Below are 21759 nucleotides of genomic sequence, written 5' to 3' on the forward strand. Positions count from 1 at the left end.
AAGGTTCTTCAGATTATAAAAAGGTAAGAAAGAGATGGTTCTTTAAAGAACCTTTGACTGAATGGTTCTTTGTGGAACCAAAAATGGTTCTTCTATGGCATCGCTTGAAGAACCTTTTGAAGCACCTTTATTTTTAAGAGTGTTAGGTGAATTCGCCAAACTGCACTTTAGCTCTCAGTTGTTTCGATGAGGGGTCAACCTGATCTAATTTCTGTGGAGAAGTAAAAATAGACACAAATGAGAAACAAATGGTCTTTAAGAATGTGAAGAATGAGCAATCTTCAAACTGAAATGTCTTTTGAATTTTGCTATCTTGGCTAAGTTAAACAAAGTGTGATACTTCACTGATAAAAAAGTAATATAGTGCTACCATGTTTTTCGTAATATTTACAATAGGTGTTTGGCATCATGGTACAACTGGTTGTTTGGATATTGGATATTTGGATTTGATTTCTGTTATTCATTATAATTTATATTGTATTATATTATATTTATTTCAATAGAGATGGTTCTTTAAAGAACCTTTGACTGAATGGTTCTTTGTGGAACCAAAAATGGTTCTTCTATGGCATCGCTTGAAGAACCTTTTGAAGCACCTTTATTTTTAAGAGTGTTAGGTGAATTCGCCAAACTGCACTTTAGCTCTCAGTTGTTTCGATGAGGGGTCAACCTGATCTAATTTCTGTGGAGAAGTAAAAATAGACACAAATGAGAAACAAATGGTTGGCATACAGTAAGAGTAGAGCTGTACAGGTAATATGGGTAATATAGCTCAGATCATATGGTCTTTAAGAATGTGAAGAATGAGCAATCTTCAAACTGAAATGTCTTTTGAATTTTGCTATCTTGGCTAAGTTAAACAAAGTGTGATACTTCACTGATAAAAAAGTTATATAGTACTACCATGTTTTTCGTAATATTTACAATAGGTGTTTGGCATCATGGTACAACTGGTTGTTTGGATATTGGATATTTGGATTTGATTTCTGTTATTCATTATAATTTATATTGTATTATATTATATATTTTTCAAATTATTTAAAAGATTATGGTATGATATTAATTAAATAATTTATAATAATAAGAACAATAATAATACTTACACATATAGTAATATTATGATATTAATTAAATATTTATCTCTTTGCATTATTATTAGTATTATTACTAACGGTAAATAATTAGACTACAACAATAAAAAGACTACATTAAAAATAAAATGTTATAAATATTTAAAATAATATGATATATCGATATTTTTTCATATTTATGCAACTTAGTTTATTTTATTTATTTATTTGGCCATTTTCTGGGCTAAATATTAAGCTTAAATGATGCACATGTTAGTGTTTCTTGTTAAAAACAGTTATGCTTTGTTTATATTTATAATATAAACTTTTTATAATGATATAGTATTAAAACAAATTAAATTTTTATATTTGTGATACTTATATTTTTCCTTACGTTTTTGTGGCATTTCCTTCTTTATATCTGTACATTTATATTTGTTTTATTTATTCTATTTTACTGACAGATAATAGCTTAGTCGTGTGATTAGGTGCTATTCTTTGGAGACCCACCACTTAGATCCAATAATGAACCGCTATGCAAATAAGTATAGTGTTAATTTCTTTAAAAATAATGTTCAATCTATGTCATCGTAATTGGTCAGCTTCACTGTTAGAGCGATTACTCTTCCATCTGCCTGACAATGTGTTCTAACAGCAGTTATCGTTAGTCTTTCTCTCTTCTGCCGTGGGTAGTTTGACCCTCCATACCCTCCTCTCTCCTTCTGTAGTTTGATATCAGCAGAGGGTCCAGACTGAGAAATCACAGCAGGTCATGAAAATACTCGCTCCAGGCAACACAAGGCCTCATTCTCTCCCTCGCCGTCTATTTCTCTGCTCTAATGTTATCGACTCTTGGTAGTTTTTGGTCTTACTTGCTCTTATCAGTCTTCCTCATCTTTGTTAATGTGCGCACATATATTTTATTGTCTTAGAGTGCTTTCACACTTGGTTTGATTGCTTGGTCCGAACCAGAGTTCGATTGCTCCCCCCTCCCCCTGCCCCCGCTGGACTGTGTTCACATTATATTATTTGGGTCCGAACCACGGTTCGTTTGCGTCATCAAGCCAGCAGCTGTTTACCCCGTTGCTCAGTAACGATGGCGCAGGAGAAGATGGCAAAATGCGTAGCAAGACTCTCTTCAATTTTATATTTATGTTTTTGAACCGTTGGTTTTGTTTCCAAAGCTTCAGTACATAACGGCACTTACGTCTGCCTTACGAATGTACTGCACATGCTCTAAAGTACTCTGAAAGTGAACAAAAATTAGATATACAGCTCTCTGCTTGCAGCTCGTCAGTCACGCTCGCCAAGAAAGTGAATGAAACACACACAAACACACATTTTTATCAAATAGTACGTCATTAATAGCGGTTCACTTCCGTGATTTGGTACGATTGCGTTCACATCAGCAGCGAACCGTACCGGAGTTCACTTGAACCGTACCCCAGACCACCCTTTTTAAGCGGACTCGGGTACGGTTCGAGGGTGCACACCCGAGTTTGGAAGACAGCGTTCACATCATCCAAACGAACCGAACTCTGACGTCAATCGAACCCGGGTGCGCACCAAATGTGCTAGTGTGAAAGCACCCTTAAGCACAGTTTGGACAGGTTTCCTAAACAGCCTCCTAAATAACTATATATATATATATATATATATATATACACATTTTTATTTATGTAATTTATTACTGTGATCAAATCTGAATTTTCAGCATCATTAAGTCTTCAGTCACATGATCCTTCAGTAATCATTCTAATATGCTGATTTTACTTACTAAAGTATATCGGTGAAAACTAACTGACCTCTTAAAGGAAAACTTTTCCCATCCGACTATTATTCTTTTGATAAACTGTTTCAAACTTCATGTTCCACTGGTGATATTCCAGTTTGCTGCTATAAATGGTACAGATTTGGGAGCAGAACCCAATACTGATGTTGTAATCTTAGCCATTATGACATGAAATGCATATCCTGCTGTTCTCTGATCAGACAGTAGAGAAAGTCCCCACCGCTCTATGAATGCCTCGCTACTGGAGACCAGCTGCCATTGATTGAATACAGCTGTGAGCCGTTACCAATGGACTGAGAGGAAAAGAAAAGTGGGTGGAGGAGTGGGGGATTGAAAGGGTGTTAAAATTATAATCAGCAATACAATCATTACATCAGCGCTCTAATCGAAGAGCAACTCAGGAGGTGCCAAGTCTGGTGCACAGTCTGGTGACTCTCCATCGGTGTAATGGTTTGTATACTGTACAAACTGTATTTTCTATCGCCCTACACCAAAACCTACCCCTCACAGAAAGCTTTGTGCATTTTTACTAGGGGTGTGCCATATCATACCGTCCAAGATAATACCAGTATAAATTTTTACATAAAAAAAAAAATTATAACTGAACTAACCTAAACATACCCGTGTCTTTGAGCTGTCAAAAGGGTTAAACTAAATCAATGAGCTGGCACAAAAAAAGTGTCATATTGCGATATCAATGATATAGGGATTCGATTGCGTATGGCGGATATACGTTCCCTAGCGTGCACAACAACAACACCACAAACCCAATAGATGTGTTCGACTTGAAACAGCGCTGTGCAGACTGATCGCTGTATGACATCAAAGTATCGTGAGAGTGCACACTCTTACCTTCAAAAATAGGCGAGGCGCATATCTTTAGCGAAGCGGCACGGACAATTTTGAAACGTGCCGCGGCTCCACTGCTGTAAACACAAGCATTGACTAGAGTGGCGGCGTCGGAGATGTAACGTGCCACAGACACTGCAGTGCAAATAAAGGGCAAGTCACTCTTGCGGTATTTTGACGTCATTCAGCTGCTGCTGCCACTTTATGACAACAGATTTACACTTCAAATTAGGTAGTCTGTCATCGATGACAGTAGCTCATTTCCACTGCTGTAAACACAAGCATTGACTAGAGTGGCGGCGTCGGAGATGTAACGTGCCACAGACACTGCAGTGCAAATAAAGGGCAAGTCACTCTTGCGGTATTTTGACGTCATACAGCTGCTGCTGCCACTTTATGACAACAGATTTAAACTTCAAATTAGGTAGTCTGTCATCGATGACAGTAGCTCATTGGAAAAGGATGGAAAATGCCCTTCATTTTGTTTGCACTAATAAATGTTGCTGCCTGCCAGCTGCAATCACCAATAAAACGTTGTTCCATGTTTTTTTTTTCTATATCGTCATAAATATCGTTATCGCAAATATTCTTGAAATATCGTGATACAATTTTGAGGCTATATTGCCCACCCCTAATTTTTACAATCTCAAAAAAACTAATTCTGTATGATTTATAAGCTTTTGTACCCATGAGGACCTCAATTTAGGTCCCCACAGTGACACAAGTCCCCATGAGTTGGTGTGTATTCAGGTTTAAGTTCCTACCAGTATAGAAAAACCTGTACAGACACACACACACACACACACACACACACACACTGGTGTGGTTTAAATCTGAAACATACCTTGTCAAATCCAGTCCACAGGCTAATACCCCATTGCCTCACCCTGAGAGAACAGCAGCGCCGAGGGTAAAGCCCATCGGTTCACCCAGGGCCATCTTGGCAAGTCTCTGGGATGCTTGTTTATGTAGTAATAGGCATACAGTACATCTTCTGCTTGAATGGGGAAAGATGGAAATCTACAAAACTGTTTGTCAAATTTATGCTTCAGTAACATGTCAAAACAACAGTGAGCAATGGTATCATTTTTTAGACCCATTTTACTTATGTATAGATAGATAGATAGATAGATAGATAGATAGATAGATAGATAGATAGATAGATAGATAGATAGATAGATAGATAGCTATTGGTGTTAATCTGGCACCTGGTGCTAATTTCCTTAATTATATGACAAATTTCTCAAATTTTCACTGAGATTGTAAAATGGCGGGTCGCTCTAAGGTGACTGAGTCCCTCCGACACCAGGTTGCCCAGATGAAGTCTAAAGGGATGACCCTTTCGGCCACTGAAAGAGAAGCTGGTCGTTCCAATGACACTAATTCATTCAAGTCCCCCAAAAAAGCTTGGTTGTCCATGTAAGACAAATGTTCACTTTAGTGATGAGAGCAAGATTAATTTATTTGGGTCTGATGGGAAACATTTGTGTCAAACTAGTGAAAGACTTAACCCTGAGTGTGTAAAGAAGTCAGTGAAAGGTGGAGGAGGAAGCGTCATGGTTTGGGGATGTTTTGTGCAGCAGGAGTTGTGCCTCTTATACAGGCCTACATGCCTGGTGAATGCAAATGTTTATCAGAACCTCCTTCAACAACATGCAGTTCCTTTCCTGCAAGCATCTCCCAATCAACCTTCAATTTTCATGCAAGGAAATGCTCACGTCACACTGCAAAACGGGTAAAGCAGATCATTGAAGCTAAGAACATTGAAATAATGAAATGGCCGGCCCAGAGTCTTGATCTAAACCCAACTGAAAATCTCTGGAAAATCCTTCACTCTGTTTTCCACAAAATAAAGGTTTTTGTTGAAATGACTTGGATATTTTGTCAAACATGTTAGTAGAACAGTGGTATACCTACAGCTAATATTCCTTCAGATTTTGAGCGATGAAGATTAACAATATTTCAGAAAATGATCAAGTATTTATAGTTTGTTATCTAATTTTGATCTCCACTGTATATTAAATATTATATATATGAATTTTACTTGCTTATATATTCAACTTAGAATATACAATTATGTATTAGAATACACTTATATTTCTCCTCACCTTTGTGGCATTTTTTTTCTAACTTTATATTTATATTCACTTTTTGTACTCATAGAAATTAGATTTTTTTTTTTGTAAACCCCCTGTTTTAAATACTGCTTTGCTGGAGCTACATTGAACGATTAGTCCATGGAGCACAAAAGGAGATAAATGGCTATTGACTGCTGAGACAAGTATTGTCCAAAAAGCACATAAAAGTGCAATAAAAAGAGTCCAGTGCAACTTGTTTGCTTTCTTCGAAAGTCTTCTAAAGCCATACGATAGCTTTGTGTTAGGCCAGATCGAAATTTGAGTCATTATTCACTAAACATTTTATGTTGTTGAGTTTTATATGAGTCTCCTGTAATAACCCCACACTTTGAGAACCACTGCATTGTCTGTTTATAGATCAGACTTGTTTTGTTGAAGTGTTGCTATCCAGCTCATTGATTTAGTTTAACCCTTTTGACAGCTCAAAGACACGGGTATGTTTAGATTAGTTCAGTTTTTGTCAGAAAACGCTGACACCCATGGGTTCTTGAGAGGAGTCATTCCTGACAGATAAGGATGCACTTGTGTTATTTGTTACCACAATACATTTATATAGGCCTGTACGTTTGAATTTGTCTCCCTCTCTGATGGAAGTCTTGGTTTAACAATGGACTCTTTTTATAGGTGACACCGGTGACTAAATGCGAGCTGAATTATTTCCTGAGTGAAGAGCTTGCTCAAACATGAGGATTATCCAATAATCCAGAACATATTTTGAATCCATGTACATTTTTAAAGGGATTTCAACTGTTTACACTTTAAAGGATTTGACACCCATGACAGTATTAGAATCAGAAGTGTGCATGTGCTGTTGGAGGCAGGGCCGGATTTACCTCTAATCGTGACATAGGGAAAAAAAAAATGTGCCCCCATTATTTGTTGTGTTTCCGTCCTGAAATCTTGTGTGTGTTGAACTAATTTTTTACGCACCTCATAAACCTTCCATTGCAAATTCCAAAATGTCATTTTAGAGCTAATAACAGAGGCTTGAGCCACTGATATGTAGTCTAATGCAGTTATTAGAGAGAGAGGGCGAGAGATTAAGCGCGTGTGAACCTGCATCTGTGCTTCTCTCAGCAGTGTTCAGCAGCAGCGTCTACTAATAGTGAATCTTTAAGTTGAACTGCTTCAAGAACCTCGCTACTGAGAAACGTCAAGTAGCTTTTCAGCTACGAAACTATTTTATTGATAAATTTGCACAGTGCTGACAACAAGTTTGTCCATGTCTCCACGTATGCGTGTCTGTACTGTGTGTGCATCTGCGCAGAAATACTAAAAAAAGCATGATTTCTGTACATAAACAGGTGGAAAACATGGAAATAGTTGTCATTTCTTTACCCTATTACTTGTTATATTTATTTACAATCTATTCTGGGGTTTTGTTTTTTTTACTGTTGTAGATAGCCCATAGTATAACAAAAAATATGATATATCTCTTCATTGTGTTTGGGCCCCCCTGTACGAGCGAGCATAGTCACATGCATAGAATGCCTATGCGTAAATCCGGCCTTGGTTGGAGGCTTTCGTTGAGTTCTAGAGTCTTGTGCATGAACAAGTGATTGTGGTTAGTTAGTTGTTGGATGTTTCTGTAATCCTGAAATTAGCTGCTTTTAAAGATATTTCTGCAAACTGTTGGATGCAAACCATTACATTGTTTATTTAAAATGTATTTACTGAATAGCATATTCAATAAGAATGTCAAATTAATGCATGTACAATAAAAAAACTATTTTTTTTCCCTCAAAATTTGGTAGGACATTTCTAAATAGAACGCTTGAAATAGTATTATCTTGTAAAATATACTCCAATAATCTTGTAGTTACAGTTTCGAAAAATCATTTTTTACAGTGTACAGAACATGTGTTATAGAATCAGGGGTGTAAGTTATCATTTCACAAGTGAAGGGGAATAATACTTTTTTTTTTGACAAATGTTTGAGAAGGTTTATTTTTCTCTTATTTCTTACTTTTAATTGGCTAAGAAATTAAATTCACTGCTGGACAATAGCAATCATTTCTATTCTATATTATTTTCAATCAATTTTACGATTTGTTTATATACTACAGACACTTTTTTCCATTTGTATCACATAATAAGGCACAATAGTTTCTATAATGTAATAAATGCAATGTCAATTAGCACTGCATTATTCATATACTTTATTTATTACCTGCAGATGACTTGAAAAACACACATAAACAATATATCGTCTTAATCATGTGTTTAATGTCTTCACGTTTCATCAGTCCAAACGTTTCTGCTTAAACTGTGATAGCTGGATTATTTGGTCCATATAAGGGATTTCCTGGCACATCATAAGTTATTACTTCTATGAGTCTGTCTTGAACTTTCTGCGTGTCAAGTATGAATGAAACATACACTGAATGAGATGTGTTGAGCGCTCTGTGATGTTCACATCGCCTCATTCTGGATACGAATTAAACATCACACCATGCACAGACTATCCTGTCTCTTTGAATTTAAATCTAGATTTATTCACACCGGCCCTCTATGTGAACACACTTGCCCGAAAAAAGTGCAGGGATCGAATTTACATGTTATTAAAAGTGTGAGTGTATTGCATTGCATTAATTGACAGCGTGCAGAATCTCACATTTAATTATATTTTATAACATATTTTATAACCTTTTTAAACCTTAATGAGAGTGCTGTTGGTGCATAGAAAGGGATTAGCATTTATGCATTCATTAAACTAAATATGCCGCTCGCAACTCCACACTATGATCTCTCACTTCATTTCATGTTTAAATGTTTGTGTTCTGTTTTTTTTTTTTTTTTTTACCAAAGCATTGACTAAAGAGTCTTATGCTTTTCTGGTTTAGCAACCTTTTATATCACCAAGAACACTCAAAATGTTGTATTTCAGGTTACCCAAGCGCAACTCATCCTTCTGAGAGATAATCATTTTGCATTAGATATGCTTTTAGGCCTACATGTTCATATTAACTCGTCTACATGCTGCTAATTTAGGATGAGAAACTATATTAGACTGCATTGTGTAGAACAGTGGTATACCTACAGCTAATATTCCTTCAGATTTTGAGCAATGAAGATTAACAATATTTCAGAAAATGATCAAGTATTTATAGTTTGTTATCTAATTTTGATCTCCACTGTATATTAAATATGATATATATATGAATTTTACTTGCTTATATATTCAACTTAGAATATAAAATTATGTATTAGAATACACTTATATTTCTCCTCACCTTTGTGGCATTTTTTTTCTAACTTTATATTTATATTCACTTTTCGTACTCATAGAAATTAGATTTTTTTTTGTAAACCCCCTGTTTTAAATACTGCTTTGCTGGAGCTACATTGAACGATTAGTCCATGGAGCACAAAAGGAGATAAATGGCTATTGACTGCTGAGACAAGTATTGTCCAAAAAGCACATAAAAGTGCAATAAAAACAGTCCAGTGCAACTTGTTTGCTTTCTTCGAAAGTCTTCTAAAGCCATACGATAGCTTTGTGTTAGGCCAGATCGAAGTCATTATTCACTAAACATTTTATGTTGTTGAGTTTTATATGAGTCTCCTGTAATAACCCCACACTTTGAGAACCACTGCATTGTCTGTTTATAGATCAGACTTGTTTTGTTGAAGTGTTGCTATCCAGCTCATTGATTTAGTTTAACCCTTCTGACAGCTCAAAGACACGGGCATGTTTAGATTAGTTCAGTTTTTGTCAGAAAACGCTGACACCCTTGGGTTCTTGAGAGGAGTCATTCCTGACAGATAAGGATGCACTTGTGTTATTTGTTACCACAATACATTTATATAGGCCTGTACGTTTGAATTTGTCTCCCTCTCTGATGGAAGTCTTGGTTTAACAATGGACTCTTTTTATAGGTGACACCGGTGACTAAATGTGAGCTGAATTATTTCCTGAGTGAAGAGCTTGCTCAAACATGAGGATTATCCAATAATCCAGAACATAATTTGAATCCATGTACATTTTTAAAGGGATTTCAACTGTTTACACTTTAAAGGATTTGACACCCATGACAGTATTAGAATCAGAAGTGTGCATGTGCTGTTGGAGGCAGGGCCGGATTTACCTCTAAACGTGACATAGGGAAAAAAAAAATGTGCCCCCATTATTTGTTGTGTTTCCGTCCTGAAATCTTGTGTGTGTTGAACTAATTTTTTACGCACCTCATAAACCTTCCATTGCAAATTCCAAAATGTCATTTTAGAGCTAATAACAGAGGCTTGAGCCACTGATATGTAGTCTAATGCAGTTATTAGAGAGAGAGGGCGAGAGATTAAGCGCGTGTGAACCTGCATCTGTGCTTCTCACATTTAATTATATTTTATAACATATTTTATAACCTTTTTAAACCTTAATGAGAGTGCTGTTGGTGCATAGAAAGGGATTAGCATTTATGCATTCATTAAACTAAATATGCCGCTCGCAACTCCACACTATGATCTCTCACTTCATTTCATGTTTAAATGTTTGTGTTCTGTTTTTTTTTTTTTTTTTACCAAAGCATTGACTAAAGAGTCTTTTGTTTTTCTGGTTTAGCAACCTTTTATATCACCAAGAACACTCAAAATGTTGTATTTCAGGTTACCCAAGCGCAACTCATCCTTCTGAGAGATAATCATTTTGCATTAGATATGCTTTTAGGCCTACATGTTCATATTAACTCGTCTACATGCTGCTAATTTAGGATGAGAAACTATATTAGACTGCATTGTGAATGTGTTCTGTCTCCACCGAAGTCACTGCAGATGACTGAATCCAAAGGTATCACATTATGGCAGCCCTTGTTAAATAGCGACATATTGATTAAAACTAGGAGCTAATTAGTTACGGACTTTCTGTGCCAAGCATCTGTTGTTTTGGGTCTCTGTGAGGAAATTTCATACATTTCTTCTTTTAATGGAATAGTTCACCCAAAAATGAAAAATGTCTTCATTTACTCACCCCAATGTTGGTCCGACTTTCACAAAAGATGAAATGGCATGAACGAATGTCCAATCTACTCTTTTCCATTCAGCGATGGTGGATGCTAAGAGTAAATTATATTCATTTTGGGGTGAATTGTCATGTAAATTGCCATTTTACTTGCGTAATGTAACATATTTTAGAGTGAAAGAAAATAGTCAATGACAAAAATGGTAAAAAAGTGGTTGTCCCACACCACAGTGAAGCCACAGTGATTGTAAAAACTGACTAAAAAGCTAATTGGGTATTGGTTAACATTATCAAGGGAAATTAATTTCAGAACAAACACTTTCTCTTGGAATAACATGCACTGATGAATCTTGTACAGTAAGTCTAGCAACATGTATTAGTAAAATAAACAAGGGCAAATTTGTTGGCTTGAACTTCACAAAAAGGCACATTAAGCAATGATGCCATACTCCTAATTAAATGTCTTTTGAGATGTTTCCTTTCTTGTGGTATTTTGAAACCATATGAAACATTAAAATTGTTTGTCCATCTCATCTTTTCACAGGAGATTCAACATGGCCGCTGCTGTCATCTTACATGTTTGTTGCATCCGGGCTTGAACGCGTCTGCGTTCTTCCTCAAGTGCTCTTAGAGTGCATGATGTCAATGCATTTCTGCTGCCTTTCCAAGATGAACGACTGAAATATGAACCTCATTCAAGCTTTCTGGACCTCCAGTCCTACGTCTGATTAAATCAAGCCCCTCAAACGACCATCCGAGGTGGGGAATAAGGAATAGACGTGGCTGCTGGTTGGTGGCAGTGGAGGACGAGGAGGTGGCGGAGGAGGGGGGTTTGGAAACCATCTATTTCCTTTGGAATATATAATTTGTGGAATACCACTGTGTTTTTTGATTATTGCAGAACTTTGGGAGTTTTGCTGTAGTTTTTGGAATCATTTCGGAATATTGGGTATTTTGCTCCTGTTCGCAGTCATGAAGGTGAACCCGAGATCTTGTTTGTGTCCTGTACTTTTGTGCCTGTGTTTTCTGGAGAGGGGTTATGAGGCAAGCCATCACGGCCAAGCCAAAATCATTTCCAGGAGCCACAATGCAACTCACAACCACAACCAGACTAAAGACGGGGAAACAGAGATCCACCATCGGCCCAAACGGGGATGGATATGGAACCAGTTCTTTGTCTTAGAGGAACACATTGGTCCAGATGCACAATATGTAGGAAAGGTAAGCATGCCATTTTCAGTTCTGGTTTGATAAACTGGTTTTCAGGTTTTACATTTTGGGGCATTTGTCAGCTTGGCCGACCAGCTAAACCAGCTTGCCAACGCTGGCAGACCAGGTTGACCAACTTATACCAACTAATTTGTCTTAGCCAATAGAAGTTGATATACCTGGGTCATGGAATTAATTCATGAATTTATTTATCTATTTACTTACCATCAGTGGTGGAATTAATCCAAGAGAAGATAATTTGTGCAGTTTCCTTTCTTGTGCTGATTGTATTTTCTGTTGATACAGAAAATAGGGGCAGACATATTGGGACTTTTATTTTATTTATTATTTTGTAATACACAGTGGGTATCATAAAGAATCACCCCCCTTTAAAATAATCACATTTTGTTGCTTGGCAGCCTTAAATGAAGACTAACATATTTTGTTTTATCCAGCTGTATTTACTTATAACATCCAAGTGAAAGATAAAAAACACCAACATGTCAGAAAAAAATAAAAACCAGAATCACTGAGTTGGAAAAAGGATCACCCCCTCCTAAAAATGAGACTTTGTAAACTCAATCAGATATAGCTGATCACCTTTTCAATGGCACACAAAGCCATTTGACTTTCAACTGTGATCAGCTGTGGTCATTTTGATTAGCTCAGCATGAAAATAGCATTCCTGGAGAATTTCCGTTCTCAGTAGTGCAACTGAAGCAAACAATCAGCTATGGGTGGCAAGGCACTCTCATAAGATCTACGGGATAAAGTCAGGAGATTGATACAAAAAAAAATTCATAGGCTTTATCAATGCCTATTTACTTACCATCAGTGGTGGAATTAATCCAAGAGAAGATAATTTGTGCAGTTTCCTTTCTTGTGCTGATTGTATTTTCTGTTGATACAGAAAATAGGGGCAGACATATTGGGACTTTTATTTTATTTATTATTTTGTAATACACAGTGGGTATCATAAAGAATCACCCCCCTTTAAAATAATCACATTTTGTTGCTTGGCAGCCTTAAATGAAGACTAACATATTTTGTTTTATCCAGCTGTATTTACTTATAACATCCAAGTGAAAGACAAAAAACACCAACATGTCAGAAAAAAATAAAAACCAGAATCACTGAGTTGGAAAAAGGATCACCCCCTCCTAAAAATGAGACTTTGTAAACTCAATCAGATATAGCTGATCACCTTTTCAATGGCACACAAAGCCATTTGACTTTCAACTGTGATCAGCTGTGGTCATTTTGATTAGCTCAGCATGAAAATAGCATTCCTGGAGAATTTCCGTTCTCAGTAGTGCAACTGAAGCAAACAATCAGCTATGGGTGGCAAGGCACTCTCATAAGATCTACGGGATAAAGTCAGGAGATTGATACAAAAAAAAATTCATAGGCTTTGTCAATGCCTAGAAGCACAGTGAAGTCTATTATTAAGAAGTGGAAGATATTTGGTATAACACAGACCCTCCCCGGATCAGGACTTCGCTCCAAACTGGATAAAAGAGCCAGGAGGAAACTGGTCAGAGAAGATTCTGAGTCCACATGGAAAAAGGTGTTATGGTCAGATGAGACTAAAATTGAATTATTTGGCCTCAACACTAAAAGATATGTCTGGAAGAAATCCAATACAACTCACCATTCAATTCCTACAGTAAAGCATGGAGGTGGGAATATCCTGTTATGGGGGTGTTTCTCTGCAGCAGAGACTGGAGCACTTGTCAGGATAGAAGGAAAAATGGATGGTGCAAAATATCGTCTTGAGGAAAATCTGCTGCCCTCTGCCAGAAAGTTGTCAATGGGAAGAAGGTTTACCTTCCAACATGACAATAACCCAAAGCACACAGTGGTTGAAGGAGAAAAAGGTGAATGTCCCTGCATGGCCTATTCAGAGCCCAGACTTAAACCCCATTGAAAATCTGTGGAATGACTTGAAGACTGCAGTCCACAAACTGTCCCCATCAGATTGAACTAAACTTGAAAGAAGAGTGGGCAAATATTGCAAAGTCTAGATGTGCAAAGTTAGTAGAGACATATTCCAACAGACTAAAGACTGTTGTTAAAGCGAAAGGTGGTTCAACAAAATACTGACACAAGGTGGTGATCCTTTTTCCAACTCGGTGGGTCTTTTTTTTTTTTGACATGTTGGTGTTATATCCATCACTTGGATGTTATAAGTTGCAGTAAATACAGCTGGATAAAACAAAAACTGTCTGTCTTCATTTCAGGCTGCAAAGCAACAACATGTGATTATTTTAAAGGTAGGTGATTCTGTTCTATACCCGCTGTACAATAACCTTTAAGTTATGTTACACCAATGAATAATGATCTGCTACCTGCCGTTGGACAAAACATTGGTGTGCACGAGGCTTTGGTTTATTTTCCTTGAAGGCAAGGTCTTTAAATGGGTATATCAAAACTCAAATTTGGATTTAAACTAGCATAAGGTGGTTTGGTGGTTTTAGCTGAATTAAGTTGGTTTTAGTTTCCCAGCCTGACCAGCTGATAAGTGTCCAAAACCCCTTTAAAACCATCAAATAGATCAGCCTGGCCATTTTGGCTGCCTTTAAGACCAGCAAATACATTGGGCATGTTGATGTTATTTTAAACATTGATATAACAGCAGTCTAATGTTGAAACATGTTAGACCCTCATGAAAAACATAAATTTGTAAATCAAGCAAGTGACCTTTTGCTCTTTCTCTGACCTTATTCCTTCACTTGTCTATACCCGCCGGCCTTGATCGATAATGTCTTTGCACGGAGTTAGCTTAGCACAGCAAAACCGCAGCTCAGATCTGCAGCTTGACTTATTGGTTCATGTTTGAGATTTGACAGCCTTCATCACTTTGGCTAGAGTCATGCCGGTCCTCCTGTGCTTGCCTCACGGGCTTGTCGATCTTGTGAAACATGAATTTTGTGTCCATGCCAAATCGCAAATAGGGCCATGAATCTATTAGCATTAGCGAGTCAGTCTGGAGTCAATGTGGAAACTTTTGCACTTACCACATTTGGGTGTAATTTACTAAATGAATGCTATAGGCTAATTTGGTTCTTTTATTTTCATGCATGGAGAGCTTTTTTTCAGATTACAACGATTCTTCTTCAAATAACTTCTTTACTTTTAGAGTTCTTCTTTACCTAGCTAATATAGACTAATTCATTTTATATTTATGTGTCACTTTCACTAACTTTTCCTCCCAAAATGCTGTTTGAAATATTAGACTTTGAAAATATTTGCAATAATAAATAATGTGGCAAATGGATTGCTGACAGGACATACCATTTTACTGTCCTCCCAAGAAGAACCCAATAATTTCTGTCTCTTATATTTTCAAAATTGGGCCATGAATAAACATTATTTTATTTCATTTTATTTAATTTATTTTATTATTTTGTAACAATTTAAAATAAAATGTGTGGAAATTGTCCTGCAGTGTAATCTTAATCATAAATTGAAGTAAAGAAACAAATGAAAAACGTGTTTATTCAAATGGAAAACAGGGAAACTTTTGCACTTACCACATTTGGGTGTAATTTACTAAATGAATGCTATAGGCTAATTTGGTTCTTTTATTTTCATGCATGGAGAGCTTTTTTTCAGATTACAACGATTCTTCTTCAAATAACTTCTTTACTTTTAGAGTTCTTCTTTACCTAGCTAATATAGACTAATTCATTTTATATTTATGTGTCACTTTCACTAACTTTTCCTCCCAAAATGCTGTTTGAAATATTAGACTTTGAAAATATTTGCAATAATAAATAATGTGGCAAATGGATTGCTGACAGGACATACCATTTTACTGTCCTCCCAAGAAGAACCCAATAATTTCTGTCTCTTATATTTTCAAAATTGGGCCATGAATAAACATTATTTTATTTCATTTTATTTTATTTATTTTATTATTTTGTAACAATTTAAAATAAAATGTGTGGAAATTGTCCTGCAGTGTAATCTTAATCATAAATTGAAGTAAAGAAACAAATGAAAAACGTGTTTATTCAAATGGAAAACAGTTTTTTTTTTTATTATTATTATTATTAATTGTTATTTAAATTAATAATTGTTTTTTGTTTTTTTTAGAATTTATTAACAACAACAAAACAATAATACAATTCATACTGCAGGACCGTTGAAGTTCACTACTGACAAAAAAAATACTGCAAAAATGTAACAAAATAAACGTATATATTTATGCAGAAAATATATGTTTTTAATTAAGAATCCATTTGTCAGATATAAACATATATTCATCATCACCAGTACCTTTTCACATAGCAGTAGCAGTTCAATGAAGGACACACCGTCACTGTCCTTGAACTCCCCAGTACTCAAAAACTGCATTAGGCATTGTAAATTGATTCAATGAGCGTTGTTTAATGGGTTCTGTGAGAGTATTAGTGGGGGGCTCTGCTCCATCCCAGTGTCCTATTTTTATTCTCTTTGTGTATCTCTCTCTCTCTCTCTCTCTCTCTCTCTCTCTTTCTGAAGCGGAGATTGATTCAGCAGGTCATGTCCGTGTGCTTTACGTCTCTTTACTGAAGCGTCACACAATGAGGCCGCAGGAAGCTGGTTAAGTTGTCTGTGTGCAGATTGCCTTCTCTTATCTTCAGAAATATGGAAATGTGTGGTGGTTGATCATTATTCAGGGTACTCAAGCATAAGGTAATGCAGGGAAAAGAGCTACAGACGTGCAGACAGAGAAAGAGAGAAAAGAGACAGACATCATTTCTCACTTGCTGCCTTCAAATCATGTTGGAATGAAGGTATTTATGAGGTTAGCGGTCAGGAAGGGCATAATATGTTGGAAATGAGCATGTTTATGATACCTGGAGAAAGATATCCGTTAGCATTCATATGCATTTTAATGGCAGCTGCTCAGCTCTCGTAGGAAGTATGCAATTTTAAATGTTTTGTTTTTACATTATGGATTTATTATTATTGTTTATGTGTTGAATTTATGTTTTTTAAAAAGACGCTGCAGAGCATGACATTATATCACAAACGTTGCAGTGTTTGAAGAAATGTTGCGCTCTCAAAGTCTAGTGTGTCCACGACTTTATATGACTATAGCTGCAGAAATATCTACTATAATATAATGAAATATTTGCAATTAAAGTGTTGCTTGCAAAAATAAAATGTTTGTCTAAATATAAAACTACTTACTGTAGTTACTTTATCAATGGAATTTAAATAGAATTATGAAACCATAATGGAGGGAGCAAGTTGTTTTTAATCATAAATTGGCCATATTTACAGTGGTCTAAAAACACATTTCATGTCCAGTATTATCTTAATATTGAGTTTTTATTCATATTTTGAAATAGTTTTTATTATTATATTTTCCGTCTTAGTGTTTTTTTTTTACTTTTTAAAACAGTTATAATATATATATATATATATATATATATATATATTTTTTTAATACATCAAACATGTCCCTTGCATAATAGACTCACTAAAAGCAGATTCAGCAGGTCTGAATTGGCTTCTATACTGGGTGGATTGCTTTGAATGAGCGCCAGCTTTTCCAGGATGGCGTACAATTGATGGGTCTTGGTTAGGTTGACCCTAGTCTTCTCTGGGTCAAACCAATCAGGCAGGGCCACATGGACGGCAATCAGATCCTTCAAATGCACCCCAAGGATTGGGAAGCGGAATCCCGAACATTCTGAGAAACTCTGACGATAGCGACTGTAGTTCCCAGAGGAGGTGACCAACTCTACCAATCCATCAAACACCTGATTAAATGTAGATATATATATATATATATATACTGTATATGTGTGTGTGTGTGTGTGCCTTGGAAAATGTTGCCTTGGAAGTGTTGTTTTTATTAATATATATAATCAGGTTTTTTTGTTTGTTTTTGCAGGCTTTTTAAGTAGTTTTTGTAATTGTTATGTCTACATATTTTTATACATTTTTATTTTAGTTTTATTTATTTTATTACATTAAAGTGCATTAAAATTAGTACATTACAAACGTATCAACTAAATTAAAATGAGAAATATTGCTAAATTAAACTAAAATAACTAAATATGAGAAACTGACAACTAGCTGAATTTGTTCCCCCTAGTAAGGTTTTTTTTCTTTTTTTTTTTTAGGATTTAATGCCCATGACTCTTGTAGAAGAATAGTCATAAAAAAGACTGCTAATTTAGCTGGTTAATGATGTGACATCAAATCATTCTCTGTGCTTAAATAATTAATATGAAGCATAAAATACAGATCAAGTATACATTTTTACCAAAACATCTAAATTAGAATACACCTCTCAGCATAATTCCAACTTCTGAACTCATAAGTATAAACTTCCCAAGAGGACTTGAAGGCAACAATGGAAAATTGCCTCTGCGAGACAACATCTAGTACAAAAATGCATCTGTGTGACAATCAGATGAATGAGATGACTATGCAAAAAGGTTTACATTTACATCTTCATGAGGTTTTAACCATATACGCAAACCTGAGCTATGTATCTGAGCTTTTATATTGAGTAAAATCGAACTGAAAAAATGGCAGTATTAGTGAGGCTTGTGTGAAGTTTAAAGCCATAGACGGGTGGATTATTTCTTTTCCTGTGGCCTGACATTGTAACTGGAGTGCTACATGGGTATTAAACAGATGGCAGTAATTTAAAATTGCATTACTTCAAAACCGAGCCTTATCGGGTTGCTAATTGCATGCAATAATAATTACTTTTTGTCTTCCTTTATTAGCATATCTGCACGACTGCTTCAGAAGAGCGCTGATTGGTTCACTGGCTACGGCAGGTTGGATTAAGATGCCCTGAAGCCCTCTGGCCACCGTTGCGCTCTGTACTCAAACAGTTTACAAAAATTGAACAGAGTTTACAGCGTCAACAGAATATGCTAATCCTCAACGATAAAATGCCATTAAGAGTAAGCTGTTATGAGGGATTTAGTTTGACATGCACATGCAAAAGGCAAGGTCTCAAGATCATTATGTGGCTAACTCCCTCATATTTAATTACCGCCTCTATCGCAGGGGCTGGTAAAATATGGCCATGATGCGAAATGACCCTTAATTAGATCAGCAAAGACTCTAGACAATTAATCCTTCAGCCCCTTCATTGTGTGTATGTGCAAGTGGATGTGTTTATTCTGAGGCTCTGCTTAATTAAAACTTGCAGATGCTTGCAGTAGCACAGGAAAAGTTCCCGTGAGGGACAAACTGAGATGATAGACCCTGCCTTCCTTCCTAGTGCTCTTTATTTTCTTGCATTCATGTGGTTGAGTGCCTTACTGATGGCATCCTTATCCTCAAAGATGGACGAAAGGGACCGGAAAAGCTGTTTCGCCAAGAGACTCACACTATCTTTAGGGGTCGAAGTACAATGTGATTAGAGTAATCACCTCATCAGCTGTCCATGAAGCAATTTTGTAGTGAACATATTATGGGTAAACAACTCATTAGAGTTCCACAGTACCAGAATTTCAGTAGCAGGGCTATTTGTATGTATGTATGGAAGTCCATATCTCACAACTGTGACTATTTCTCATAATAAGGACTTTGTCTCACAGTGAGACTTTTAGCTTTTACTTATTTCACAACCATTTAATCTGAGGCAGGAACAGGCTTTCATAAATATATGCTTAATAAAAAAGTGAACAATTTTATGTGTCACAAGAGGGTAGGGGCACACGCACAGGGTAACATTCACAATAACTGACCAACTGGAACACAATGGACAGGAACTGATATAGGGTGGATAACGAGGGGCAGACAGATGAGGTGATTAACTCATAATGAGAACTAGAACAGCCAAATAAGGACACAGAGGGAGAAATCAGAATCAGAATCAGAAAGAGCTTTATTGCCAAGTATGTTTGCACATACAAGGAATTTGTTATAGTGTCACAAACTTCCAGTACACTGAGACAACAACAACACACAGATAATAAAAGTGAGATGTGAATAAAATACACATGCATAAATATAAACCACAAAGATAAAAATAACAAATTGTATGTACAGGTGTGCTATAGATGGAATAGGAATAGAATAAAATAAGTTGTAGGGATGTACTAGGGTTTAGGGTGATAAATAAGTATAAGGTTATTGCACATACTGTACTTTAATTGCACAGTGGGAGAACATTAACTGTTCATGAGGTAGATTGCCTGAGGGAAGAAACTGTTCTTGTGCCTGGCCATAATAGACAGTCCACAGGGGTGTGACAGATCGGGGGGGGTGGGCGCCCTGGGTGGATCCAGGAACCATGGCGGAGCAGAGGACACGGGAGGCCATGGCGGATCAGGATACTCGTGAGGCCATGGCGGAGCAGGGACCTCGGGAGGCCGCGGCGGAGAAGGATACTTGGGAGGCCATGGCGGAGCAGGGGACTCGGGAGGCCATGGTGGATCCTCCGTGGCCTTGGCTGGCCATGGCGGAGCAGGATACACGTGAGGCCATGGCGGAGCAGGGACCTCGGGAGGCCGCGGCGGAGAAGGATACTTGGGAGGCCATGGCGGAGCAGGGGACTCGGGAGGCCATGGTGGATCCTCCGTGGCCTTGGCTGGCCATGGCGGAGCAGGATACACGTGAGGCCATGGCGGAGCAGGGACCTCGGAAGGCCATGGTGGATCCTCCGTGGCCTTGGCTGGCTCGGCCACGGGTGTATGCCCCCCCAAATCTTCTTGGGGAAATCTAGGAATCCTGGGGGGTCGCTCTGGAGGAGCGGGCTCTGGTCGGCGCTCTGGAGGAGCCAACACGGGAGCGAGCTCTGGGGCTGGAGCTCTTCATGGGCTTAACTGGGGATCCGGAGCCCTTCCTGGGCTTGACTCGGGAACAGGAGCCCGCCGTGGGCTTAACTCGGGAACAGGAGCCCGCCGTGGGCTTAACTCGGGAACAGCCCACACTTCTGGGCTGAGGACATACTGTGGGATGAGGTGGGTAACCGAAACGTTTGGATGGGTATGTGGAGGGTCAGGGCGAGGGGTGAGGTGGTGAGGAGGGGGGGTTTTCGGGAGGGACTGGATGATGATGATCGCTCCCAACTTCTTCTACCTCCAGATTAACTCCATTTAGATACAGGACCTGATTAACCAGCTCGATCATGGGAAAGCTATACGTGGGAAGATCACCACTGATTACGTCATCATCCAGCCCCAGCCAAAAACAGACCCCGAGGACAGAATCGAACCAGCTCACCTCTCCAAATCCCGACCACCCTGCCACAGACACCAAAGCCTGTCTTCAGCCGTTGACATCTTGTTTTGGGTCAGTTATTCTGTCGCGGTGTTGCTGTGCCAGAGAACAGGCACGACGACGAGGATGCAGGATACAAGAAACCTTTAAATACTTCACAAGAGGGTAGGGGCACACGCACAGGGTAACAATCACAATAACTGACCAACTGGAACACAATGGACAGGAACTGATATAGGGTGGATAATGAGGGGCAGACAGGTGAGCACAATGAGGTGATTAACTCATAATGAGAACAGAAACAACCAAATAAGGACACAGAGGGAGAAACCATAATAGACAGTCCACAGGGGTGTGACAGATCGGGGGGGGTGGGCGCCCTGGGTGGATCCAGGAACCATGGCGGAGCAGAGGACACGGGAGGCCATGGCGGATCAGGATACTCGTGAGGCCATGGCGGAGCAGGGACCTCGGGAGGCCGCGGCGGAGAAGGATACTTGGGAGGCCATGGCGGAGCAGGGGACTCGGGAGGCCATGGTGGATCCTCCGTGGCCTTGG

At 37.8% G+C, this 21759-nt stretch overlaps 1 protein-coding gene across 8 annotated transcripts in view; it reads left to right on the forward strand.

The window, feature by feature from the left end:
• Positions 1-21759, forward strand: part of LOC107568143 (cadherin-18-like) — a 187003-nt gene that overhangs the window by 64132 nt on the left and 101112 nt on the right. For 7 of the 8 annotated variants that reach the window (XM_016253996.1, XM_016254001.1, XM_016253999.1 and 4 more), the window contains exon 2: positions 11348-12024. In XM_016253996.1, the coding sequence (XP_016109482.1) occupies positions 11776-12024 (249 nt within the window). In that variant the 5' untranslated portion in view covers positions 11348-11775. Of the gene's footprint in view, positions 1-10613; positions 10633-11347; positions 12025-21759 lie in introns of those variants that run through there. The other variant, XM_016254003.1, reaches the window with a different exon arrangement.

The sequence above is a fragment of the Sinocyclocheilus grahami genome, unplaced genomic scaffold, assembly GCF_001515645.1.
Source record: "Sinocyclocheilus grahami isolate Dianchi unplaced genomic scaffold, SAMN03320097.WGS_v1.1 scaffold1220.1, whole genome shotgun sequence".
Classification (NCBI taxonomy): domain Eukaryota; kingdom Metazoa; phylum Chordata; class Actinopteri; order Cypriniformes; family Cyprinidae; genus Sinocyclocheilus; species Sinocyclocheilus grahami.